General features: G+C 46.6%; 2 protein-coding genes across 7 annotated transcripts in view; one reads left to right on the top strand and one right to left on the bottom strand.

The window, feature by feature from the left end:
• On the top strand, positions 1 to 4,468 carry TMEM121B (transmembrane protein 121B; the record flags this gene model as incomplete). The annotated part of the gene is made up of 2 exons (XM_042795144.1): positions 1 to 1,022; positions 1,157 to 4,468. Coding segments are annotated over 2 exons (1,296 nt in total), but the record flags the coding sequence as incomplete, so codon positions are not given.
• Positions 3,305 to 12,025, bottom strand: part of IL17RA (interleukin 17 receptor A) — a 27,782-nt gene continuing 19,061 nt past the window's right edge. For 2 of the 6 annotated variants that reach the window (XM_032986299.2, XM_032986294.2), the window contains exons 8-13: positions 11,619 to 11,696; positions 11,102 to 11,177; positions 11,003 to 11,017; positions 10,047 to 10,148; positions 8,937 to 8,978; positions 3,305 to 8,337 (exon numbers count right to left, since the gene is read on the bottom strand). In XM_032986299.2, coding sequence (XP_032842190.1) covers positions 6,821 to 8,337; positions 8,937 to 8,978; positions 10,047 to 10,148; positions 11,003 to 11,017; positions 11,102 to 11,177; positions 11,619 to 11,696 — 1,830 coding nt within the window. In that variant the 3' untranslated portion in view covers positions 3,305 to 6,820. The remainder of the gene's footprint in view (positions 8,338 to 8,936; positions 8,979 to 10,046; positions 10,149 to 11,002; positions 11,018 to 11,101; positions 11,178 to 11,618; positions 11,697 to 12,025) is intronic. The other 4 variants (XM_032986295.2, XM_032986296.2, XM_032986298.2 and 1 more) reach the window with 4 other exon arrangements.

Here is a 12,025-nt window from a genome sequence, read left to right on the forward strand (position 1 = left end):
GCGGGCGGGCGGCGCTGGGGCTTCCAGGCGCTGTCCCTGGTGCTGCTGCTGGGGCAGGGCGCGCTGCTGGACCTCTACCTGATCGCCGTCACCGACCTGTACTGGTGCAGCTGGATCGCCACCGACCTGGTGCTGGCGGCCGGCTGGGGCATCTTCTTCTGCCGCAACAGCCGGGCCCGCCGCCGGGAGCGGCCCCCGCCGCCGCCTCCCGGGCCGCCGCCGCCGCACCCGCTGCTGCTGCACGGCCCCCCCGGCGGCCGCGGGGCCGGGGGCCGCGGGGCCGGCGCCCTCCCCCGCGGCGGCGACTTCGCCTACGCGCACCTCGCCTGGCTCATCTACTCCATCGCCTTCACGCCCAAGGCGGCGCTGATCCTGGGCACCTCCATCCTGGAGCTGATCGAGCTGCGCCTGCCGCTGGGCACCACCGGCTTCCGCATCACCCTGGCGCTCTCCGCCCCGCTGCTGTACTGCCTGCTGCGGGCCATCGGCACCGAGGGCGCCGGGCAGCTGCTCCTGCCGCCGCAGCCGCCGCCGCAGCACCGCGCCGCCGCCGCCTTCCTCGCCACCTGCCTCGACCTCCTCGACAGCTTCTCGCTGCTGGAGCTGGTGCTGCAGCCCGGGCGGCCGGCGCCGCTGCCCGCTCCGCTGCGCTACCTCCTCATCGCCGTCTACTTCCTCTGCCTGGCCTCGCCGGTGCTGTGGCTGTACGAGCTCAGCGCCGCCCGCCCCCCCGGCGCCGCCCGCCTCGCCCTCCACCTCCTGCTGCCCGCCGGGCTGCTGGACGCCCCGCTCCTGGCGCTCCGCTGCCTCCTGCTCCTGCGCTACCAGCAGCCGCTCTCCCTCTTCATGCTGAAGAACCTCTTCTTCCTCGCCTGCCGCGGCCTGGAGGCGCTGGAGACCTGCTGCCTCCTCCGCCCCGCCGCCGGCCCGCCGCCCACCAAGTACGGCCCGGCCGCCGCCGCCCCCGCCGCCGCCGCCCCGCTGGCCCACGGGCTCTCCGACGCCGACGTGGGCCCCCACGGGTACGTGAACGCCTTGGCGGTCACCGCCCAGGGCTGAGCCCCCCCCACCCCTCCCGCCCCGGCCGCCGCCCCCGGAGGGGCTCCCCCCGCCTCCGGGTCCGCTCCCGGCAGAGTCTCTCTGCGTTTCTGCTCAGGTTCCCACCGCCGTGGCCGAGCAGGGGAAGGGGGCGCGGGCTGCCCCGTCGTCGGACTCCCGCTCTCCTCCTCCCTTTCCCGCGGACAGATCCAGCAGCGGAAGCTCAGCGCAAACCCGACTACCTGCAGGAGCCTACGGCTGACGCTCGTCCCCGGCGAACACGCCTGCCCTTCACGACAAGTCTTCTTCTAGTGCTTCTGCCTCTCCATGCTGTCTGGAGGGTCCCACTCTTCCCCTCCCGCTCCCCGCCAGGACATCATGTTGCTTTGTGACCATAAAGGTTTCGGTTTGTTTTTTTTTTTTTTTTTTTTTGTTTTTTTTTTTTTTTTTTTTTCCTTTTCCTCCTAAACGACAGGGACCAGTGGATTTTGTCCCCTCCTTTAAGAACTGCTGACCACAACGCCGAGATGTGAGAGGGGCCTGACTGGCAGAGGCGTGCCTTCGGGGTGCGGGCAGCACAAAAGGAAGCACACTTTGGTTTCGTTAGGTCTTGCAAAGCTGCCGCCTCTGTTTCCCAGCAGCAGAGCTGCAGCGGGCCTTGGCGTAGCAGCTGGGAACCTCTGGGAGCACGCCGGCCGTCTGGCCGTTTCAAGCCTAGGAGCCACTTTCTCCAAGCCGAAAATGTCTACCTCTGTGCTTCAACCTTTTGCATCTTATGTTGACTTCACGCGCTAAAGAAACACATGAATCCGGCATGGACATAATCCAGGGGCTTAGTCCCCATTTCACCACCACCGAGACATTTATTTCTGGTGAGAACAGGGTTTACAGCAGCCTACTGCTTGCTTCAGAGGGCAGCACCCAGGTGCGGGGGGCTCTCATTTCTCTGTGAATATGCATGTTTATGGGATCAGTGTTGGTTTTCTTTTACGCAGAGCGTAGGATCTCCCTTTACATAGGCCGGGAAGGCTGGAAAGGTTTCCTCTGGCCCCCTTCCATGTCTGTTTGAGAGCGCAGAGCCGGGGGCTAAGCCTCCAACGTGCCCCCTCTCAAACAGCGGAGCAGAGGATGTCAGCGCTGCTCGGGGTGGGCCCTGCGCTCGGTGAACCTCCCTTTTCAGCGCAGAAAGCAAAGCGCTGCAGGGGCCGTCGAGGCAGAGGGGCTCCCGAGCTTTGCTGAAAGCCCACAGACCAGCATCCTGTCCTCCGTGTGCATGTGGTTAAGGGTAGGTGGGGAAAAAGTTAATTGTTAGTAAGCTCTCATAGAAACACAGTTATCTTTGGTTTTAAGCTCCATGAGTATTCGGTGGGGGTTAAGGCCTGCTCTTCTGCCTGGCTACAGCTGCTCCTGAGACCAGCCAAATGGAAGCAGGAGCACAGAGGCCATGTTCGGAGGAAGGACTTTGCCCCTTCCAGGTTTATATTTTGTTATCCGGGCAAGGCTGCTTTCATTGGGAAAACACCAGTTGCCTGTCCCGAGCCTTTTTTCAAGCTGTCCTGATGGGAAGGGGAAATGAAGCGCAACCAGCTGCTACCCAGAGCCAACAGCAGGACTGCAGGTGCAGCCCAGACTTCTGCACACATACCCATCCTCCCCTTCAGGGCTCGGGCTTCAGTGGGACCCAGCCTCTGCCCCACCTCCCTTTTTACAGAGTGGGATCAACTGCCTGCTCCAGGGGACTGCTACAACAAAATGTTTACAGTCTGGCAACTTCCAGCTCCCACAGGCAGAAGTGAGGGTTCTTCCCATGGGGCTCTTCTCCCCCAGCTCTCGGGTGGCTGATGAGTTTCGAGGGGCTAAAAAGAGCCCCTGGAAAAGATGGGGCAATAGTGCTGTTCCATTCAGAGCTGCAGCTGGGATGGGTGACTCACTGCTCTCCCCACACCAAAGGGAGAGCTGGCAAAGGCTAGGCTTAACTTTCCCACCAGTGCTTTATTTTTAACCTGAGCCCTTACATGGGCAATTGTGTGAATTTTGGCCAGTGGCCTTTCTCTTCAGTAACTTCTTTTCGTCTGGACAATCTTGGTGCTGTGAGTGACTGTGATTGTAAAACTTGGTACTGTGAACTTTTCCTATGTGATGTGAGATGTGTTGAGGGGATGCTAAGTTCCTGGCCAAAGGAGGTGCAATCACAGGTATATTATGCTTGTACAGATATTTGTTTCCTTGCACCTTCCTTTTTCAGCATTAAACAGATAGTAAAAGCTCAGAAAGAACTACAGTTTTATTCAAGAGAGAATGAGATGATACCTGTACCCAGGAGTATTCCATGCTTCAGTCAAGCAGCTGAAGGAAAAAGAAAAACAAAACAAAGCAAATTTGCCAAGAAACAAAGTGAAGGAAAAGCTATTCACCCCCCAACTATGTTTTGCTGCTCCTACGGCCAAGTTCACAGTAGCACCAAAGCACGTAGAAGAACGTCCGTAATACACCGAAGCATAAGCATAGTTGAGACACTTGAAGAATCACAACAGAATTATTAACAAGTCTTACTTCAGTGCCCCTTTAAAGCACGTAACAAAGTTGCTGTTTCAACAGCCAGTGCCTTTTCCCATTTAAGACATTATTGAGAAAATGGCATATTTGAAATTTATCTAGCCATGGCATATTTAAACCCTTGACAGTGAAAACACAATTCAAATTTGTCCGTGGATGCAAAGGTTGCCTGGGACTGATGACCCTGAAAAATGATGCTTCTGTTGCATAGAATTCCTTTGTAGAAAAAGTGGTTCTTTGTAGTGCCATGGTTTCTAGGTTGTTAGTCAATGTGCTGTTTGGAGAGCGTAAAGCTCTTGTAGTAGTTGGCTGTACACAGAAGCCCCCTTGCAACTGAAAGGGCAGCTCGGCTGCCACTTCGATTACTTCTTAACAGAGAAACATTTAAAGCTCTTCAATGTTTTGTTTATAAGCCTGCTCCTCCTTTTGAATTCCTTTCTCTTCAGTAATTGAGCTCTCACTTCCATTTAAACCCTTCTGCCGCATAATAGATCCATTTGCAGAGAGAGCTAGAGGTACCATTAAAGTGCAAACAATACCTCACCTTATGCACCTTGCACACCTACTGTATATTCTGCCAGCATTAAATTACTGGTCCAGGTCAATAACACTTTGCTAAACAAAGTTGTGCCATACTAAGACATATGTCCCTTGGGATTCTGTTACAAGCCTTGTAACACAACTCAGCTATTTAGCATTTTATTGCTCTCTGTTTGCTATCCTGACAAAAGAGATGACTACTCCCAGGAGGGGAAACTGAAGTGAGAGATGAGGCCTGTGGCCAATGGACACTTGGCATCCCCCTGGCATTAATCAGAACTTGTATTTTTTAAAAAGCAAGATTGTTAAAATAAAATTAGAAACTTGTGACTTATTTTGCTCTTTTTTTCCCTCCTTTGAGTCTTGCTGGGCTATTCAAATTTGCATTCAGGGACCAACAGATGTGTTAAAGTTACTTGATTTCCTCATGTTGGATTGCTAAAACAACGTCTGGATTTTTTCCCTCAAACAAACCTCTTGTGAGTGAAAGTGAATTCTAAAAGCTGTAACACCAAGGGAGTTATTTGATAAGGGAATGACTAAGGCAAGAAAATCCAGATGACACTTCTGAGCTTCCTATTTAAGTGATTTATGGGAATTCATAGCACTTGAAGAAGGCTCATGGGGAAGAAAAAAAAACCAAACAGATTTACATGTTAATTGCTGTAAGATAAAAGAAACTTTAAGAAGTGGGATCATCAAGATGACAGTTATTCACATAATCTGAGAAAGGGGCTCTCACTGGAGAAGCATGGAGATCACTGCTGCCTCTGGCCGAGCTCCTGCTGGGCTGGGTTCTGTACAGGCGGGAAGCGAAGGTGGCACCCGGTCTTAAGTTTGGATCTGTGCAGGGCCCGCCCCTTTGTTAGTCCTTCTAGGCATCTGGCGGCAGAGAAAGCAAGCTGTCTTAAGTGCTGCCTCACTGAGCAGCCCTGCACAGAAGTTACAAACACTTCCCTTCTTTAATACCCATTTTGATGGAGAACGCACTTCCCGCACTTGAGGGCGCTCAGTTGTGCTGGAGACAGCTGCAACACTCTGCAGGAATGTTCTGGCATTTGTCAGCCAGTTTAGATCTGGCTCTTGGTTTTGCCTCAGATTTCTATAAGAAATACCAACAGGATCGAGGACATAAAAGTGTTCAAATAAATATATCCAAAAGTATTATTGCTTTTTAATTTAAGGAACAAAACAAGTTATAAAACAAATAAAATTATAAAATATACATAATACAATAGTGGTTGCAAGTCAAAAGAACAGATTATCTCCTGAGAGATCAAATTTTTAAAAAGCTGAAATAAAGTTATCTTAATATTTTTTGACAAGCAAACTTAGAAGGACGTGAAGAGGACAGGCTTGTCTGAACACAAAAGAGAAAGGCCTGGATGCATTTACACCTCACAGGCTGTTATCCAGTGGGCTGGATTGCAGAAATCGAGATGACAGGTAGGGTAAATGCCAGCATCAACTAGTCTGCTATCCAGTCAGTGCTACCAGGGCCAACATGCAATCACTCACAGGAAACAAATTTTTCTAGTGCATCAAGCCCAATTTTTAAAAAACACTGAAATTGATACAGTTAGCATCACTGCTCCTGGAAGATGAATTCCTTAGTCTATTAAGTATTTCACAGTGGTTAACCTTAACTACCTGTGCTTGACTTTATACCCACATAAATACATCTTACAAATCATTTTAGTTCAGCCTCCCCTAACTCAGTTATAATCTCCACTCTAAAACTGCATCTGCTGAAGCTACACTTTTTTCTCCTCAAAAATAGCCTTTAATTTCCTTAATTGCATGTCACTATCTACATCTTCAAGTCTTCCTGGAGCCAAGATGTCCAAAAGCAAACAGTGCTGCAGCAGTGCGTTATAGAATATACCAGATTCTCCTGATTCAGTAACTCTATATTCAGCCCCAGATCCTTCTTATAATTTGCATAGCAAGTCTGAATACCATTTTTTGGGTCCATTGTCCCCTTTTCCCCCTTCCTCCTGTTGCTCATTTTCAAGCACATACCTCCCACTAGGGACAGTTACAGAGGCTCTGAATTTAAAAGCTTATTCTACTTACTACTCAGTTACTCTACTTGATTTCTGAATGGCCATGAAAATGCAGTTGCAAATAAAAGAATGAGTGGCAAAAGAAAAAAAAAATCTTCAGATACATGTATCAAACAGGTAGGGACAGCCCTATCCTAGCTGAAGTTTAAGGCACATATCATTAACACGGTATTTACAGCAAAATAGTTGAACTGTGTATTAAAATGGCAATGCAAGTTTTGCTATGTTATCTAAACCCATTTTCCAAACCCTGGCCATGACTTCTATCCAGTGCAATAGAAACAGTACAGCTGGAGGGCATTTTGAAGGCACAAGTGGGTGAGCCACAATAATTTTTCTGCCATCTGTCAGTGAGGACTCAATGTAACACATTTTCCCAAGGAACAGAACTACTGCCTGTTCTTTCACAGGGGTGCCCAATATTCATTGCTTCTCTCCACAGAGATTCAAAGCAACGTTACCAGTCTGACTGGGCAATCCTGCCTCCAAGCAGCAGACACAAAGGTCCCACTGGTAAGTCATTTATAATACAAGGATGGTGTTGGAGATGCAGTTTCAGCACTGTGCATGGAACCACCTTCCATCCCTGTATTTCAAACGGAGCAGGTCCCACATAGAGCCTAACAGTCCTCCAAAGCTTGGCCAATGTCCATCACCTCAGCTGGATACCCCCAGTCAGAGCTCCGTTGAATGTCCTGGAAAAACAGCTGCTGCTGGAGGCTTTTTAAACTGTTCAAGACCTCTGGAGAGAGTTCATGGAAGACCACCTGTTTTTCCTGATCCTCTTCCTCCTCATCTTCCTCCTCCTCCTCCTCCACAAGGTCCTCAGGAGGCAGAGGAGAACATCTAGAGATGTAGCCCTGGTCTGACTGCACTGACTGTCTTTGGTCTTTGCATTGGTCATCAAAAACCAACTGGTGTTGCTTGTCAGCCTCCTCTTGGCAGAGAGGTGGCTCTGAAGGAATGACACTCTGCTGATAAAGAGAGTACATGAGTCCATTCAGATGGTGTCTCAGTTCACCTGAGAGGTTTGCAGAACTCTGGTCATCAGTTGCTGAAATTTCAGGGTCATTGTGGAGGATGATGTTATTCCTCATTGGAAAGCTTGTCTCCAGAAGAGGAACTCCTTCCATACAGTCCTCGTTACTCAGCACATGGTGACCAAGTATATTTCCAGTTTCTATGGAAGAAACTGGTTCCACTACCTGAATTAGAGGAGCCTCATCCATAGGAAGGACCATAGTCTGAGAAGTTGGATCCCTGCATGGATTAAGTTGAGGTTGCAGTTTACAGCCTCTATTTTCACCTTCATGCATGTGGAGGTTGATGACATAACAGCAGTTAGGGTCAGGCTCCCGTAGGTGCAGCTGGTGTTTCACAATTCCACCTGGTTCACTTAGCAATGAATCTACCTGGCTCTCTCTGTTCAGAGACTGCAGCTCTTCATCATTATCCAAGCAGATGGTTTCACTCTCAAACCAGTCTGGGTGTTCTGTCTGCCAGTTTTTGAACTTTTGTACTGCCTCTTTCAACTTTCTCCCACTAGGGGTATCGATGTAATTTTCAGCTGTGATTTCCCGGATTCGATGGATGCGCCCAGGTTCAAACTTCTCCAGGTCCTGAATCCGAAAATAAATATCCTCAAACTTGTCCATCAGCTGGTACCTGGATGTGACATTGAACAGATCAGGTATATCTTTCTCACTGCTTATCCCCTCAAAATAGCAGACGATATACATTCCAAAACAGGCCGGCTTCTTGAAATCTGGCAGGATCAAATTCAAGGCTGGGGTGAACAGGTCTCCCATTGGCTTTTGTTGATCTTGCTTGAGACACACAGGCTCACTCCCAAGCATGGCCTGCCATTTGGCCTGGGTGCCCCGTGAACATAAGATGATGATCTTTGAAGACAAGTCTTCCATTTCCTTCTTCTGTCGAGTAAGCCAGGGTAACGGCCCTAGCTCTGAGATCTGATGATCTTCTAGCAGATCTAAGGCTACAGCAGTGCCACAGACCGTCATCAGAAACTCAGCAAACTTCAGCACCACATCCACGTACAGCAGGTGATCGGCAGAGTACACAATCCAAACCTTTCGGGGCTTCAAGGGTGGCAGAGGAAGGTCGGTATATGGTGCTGCTGAAAAACAGAAAAGTATTCGTCCCAGCCACATTCCCAAAATTGTAATGGTGCAAGCCAGTGCAATCAACATAGGAGAGTATTAACAAAAGGTTCTAGCAACTATCAGTTTTGAAGCTATTTTGGCAACATAAGCAGACATCTCCTTGTAGAAATTTAATACGGAATACAGTGGGGCTGTGATTTATAATAATGCCTGGATAGCTCATGGAATTTCATTACACAAGTAATATACCAGCTTCAAAAGGCTTGCAAAAGTAGCTATATTCTCTGCTGGAGAGCAGAGTGCACCCACCTGAAAACAATCTCCTATTGCTATGGCTTAGATGATTAGCAAAAGTTCCTTTGCCAGTACAGCCTCAGCTAGGTTAAAAGCCTCACCACTTGAAAAAGCAATTGTCTCCCACCTGGCAAATATGGCATTCCAAATTCCATATACAAAGTTTCTTTTAGCTAAACTGGAAGATCCTAAGGCTACCTTTTGGTTTTGAGAAGCACCTATAAAGTAGTAGAGCCTATGAGAGCCCCTTCTGGACAATTGTGTGAGACTTCCAGAATGCATTACATGTGCTTGGTAAAACACAGGCAGGACATCTTACCAGTTTGCAAATCACTGTGGTTGCATTTCCCTCGCCGGTGTCCTGGAAGAGAGAGAAAGTCACTGTCAATTCTGAAAACATGAAGTAAGATTAAACCTTTAAAACGACAACACCTTGGGTTAAAAAAAAAAAAAAATGAACTGTAATTGCGCAGGGATAAAACCATGGGGGGAAGAAGTCTAATAAGAAAAATACTAAGTTAAAGACTCTTCTGTAGCTACTTTTGTTATGTACTTTGATACTTTTTTCCTAGGAGAGGAGGAGGAATGCACTCAAAACCAATTTTCTCCATCTTCCCCAGATCTGGCCAGCCTCAAGAAGTACAGAACCCCCAATTGTTCTGCTACCTCCTCCTTAAGGAAAAGAGGCTTCATTAAATGTATTTTTTTCTTAAGAGGCTTTTCTGAAGATGTGACTGAAATGTCCCTAGCTACATCTTATAGATAGGTCCGATGTTAAGAAATTTTCCAAAAGATTTCCAATTACTCCTCTCAGGAAAAAAAAAAAAAAAAATCCAGTGAGTTGCACAGTTTCCCTTTGATAACTGTCTCAGGGTTGAAGCACAAAAGACTAGGAATTAGTCCTTAAGTACCCAATTTTCCAACCTGCTCAATATCATCCTCTGTGTCCTGTTTTTCTTCTTCCTTCTTAATTGAAAAACATTATTTAAGCTCAAAATAGTATAAAAATGAATTTTTGTAGAGCCTTTGGGGGACAGGGGAAAGAAGACTACAGTCTGGACAAACCCGAAGATTCTGTCCTGCAAAACTCTTATGCAATGCAGGATCAAAATAAATGGAAAAGGTATCTGTAGCAATCTGCAGAAAACAAAGGGCTGAACTATGAAGTTCCTTCTTCACAAGCTCCGAAGTGCTATGAAAATGGAGTATCAGTCAGCATAATCAGTGGAAGGCTTTACTTAACTAGGTGGATGGTATTAGGACGTTAGAAGTCCTACGATGTAAAACAGAAGGTGTTTACATAGGCATTATCTCAGTGGCAAGACATGAGAACAGCAAGGAAGAAAATAGCAATAAGAATAGGTATAGAAGTAGGAAAAATATTAGTTTTAGCATTGAATGTTTTCTTCCTAGCTGGTATGAGTCTTACCTGCTCGTTTTTTGGTCATACAAATCACACCTGCTATGACTGATCCCACCAGTAATACACAGACCCCAGTGATACACCAGTAGAGCCATATAATCATATCACCTGCAGTACAAAAATAGTGCTCAGACATTGCTTTACACAGAGATTCACCAAAGAACAGAAGTTTCTTGAGCAGCAGGGGTCAAGGGAGAAGGACCCTGGATGTGCCCAAAACCATGGGTGGTCCAGCACTTCCCCCTTACAACACATGACAGTCCCTTCTTAAAACAAATTCCTGTGTTGATGATGATTCTCTACACCATAAACTTGCTCCAAAGTACCATATGTGCAGCACACTGAAAACACAGATCAATAACCTTCCTATAAATAGCAACGTTTATTCAGCTTTGACAGGCATGTTGCCTGTGACCTGCCTGTTCATGTAATCTGTCAAAAAAAAAAAACAAACCACCATTTTGAGTAATGTAGTTTTTTTTCAATCTACAGGTGTTTTTTTCTTTTTAAATCTTGGGCAAACTAGCTCCTTACAGGTGTTGCTGCAGCCAAAAAAAGATGTCAAATCATTATGCACATGATTTATCTTGACATTCATAAAAATGAATATATGCAAGCTATTATCTCCAAAAGCTGCTTTATATTATGCAAATTTTTTAACACTGAGAAAAGTGACAGAAAGTATTTTATATTAAGACTTTTCTTGTCAAAACTGTTTCTCAAAGAATTTTATGCAAGTGAAGTAACTCTAAAAAAAGTGCTCTTTAAGGTTCACACTGCATACAAATACTTGCCTCATTAAATCATGGTGAAGTAACTCTTAACACAATTCATTCTGAACTCAGTGTTACAAGGGGACATTTCCTGCCCATCAAGTCATTCCCAGAGAGGATCATTTGTTATTCTATATGACATGAAAAGAGCGGCCCAAAAAATTTTAGGGTATTGGAAGAACTTCTTACCTGATGGATCTGTACCTGCAAAAGACAAGAGTTACATTACAAATTCAGCTCTCACCCGTAAGACAATGGGAATCAAATTTACAGAAAAGCAGTTCTCACTTGGAGCTGTCGAACATGGGATGAAAGCAGAATGTCTCAGACAGTCTGTGCCACAGTTCACAAAGAACGGCTGAATCTGCAGTTGAAATAAATTCAGAAAACAGAAGCTATTCTTAAAAGCAAGTTTATTCCCCACTTTACTTTCCCCCCTTGTCTCAATATTTCCTGTATTTTAGTACAAGGACGCAGAATTCCCATTTCCCTTCAGAAAACAAGATTAATCAAAAATTCTTACACTATACATTAAGAAGACAGTGAGCTCCCAAGGTTGCACACTTGCCACTCCCACTCCCTATTCTCTGACTTAGCAACCCTACACTAAGGAAAAGCCACTGTCTACAGAGAATACCTATGTAAAAAAACTGCTCTTTCAGCCATAATCATTATTTCCCTGACACAGGTAATTAGGCATTAGCCAACCTCAGAACAAAAAGCTGTGCAAAAAACCATAATGTTCTTAAGATGCTCATTGCCTTGTTGGTGAAGGAAGGACACAGGGACAACAGTGAGATTTTACCTGTATTTCGTAATTGCAGCAAGCTCTTATGTTCTTCTCTATTTTGACTGTGACATTCACTGGCTGTTGCAGTCCACCCTGCAGAAATCAGTTGCAAGTTGTAAGGGAAGGAAGAAAATGGAATGAAAGCACAAAGAAAAGGAGTTGACTTGAGAATTTGGAGTGGTCCAAAGAAGCGGAATTTTTTTTTTTTTTTTTTTAACAAGCACCCCACAGAGAACAAAATGGATAAATGGCCTGGCCACCATCACTGCAGGTGTCCTGTGTGACAGACACGGTAATACAATTAAGACAGCAGGCTAAGGTTGCACGGGCAACAGGAAACAATTAAGGATGTACACTGTATAACTTCAAAAGTGTTAACTTAAACTTACAGTTTCTTAACAATGTAAATGTCTTCAGTTATT

The sequence above is a fragment of the Tyto alba genome, unplaced genomic scaffold (assembly GCF_018691265.1).
Source record: "Tyto alba isolate M040663 unplaced genomic scaffold, T.alba_DEE_v4.0 Super-Scaffold_21, whole genome shotgun sequence".
Classification (NCBI taxonomy): Eukaryota; Metazoa; Chordata; class Aves; order Strigiformes; family Tytonidae; genus Tyto; species Tyto alba.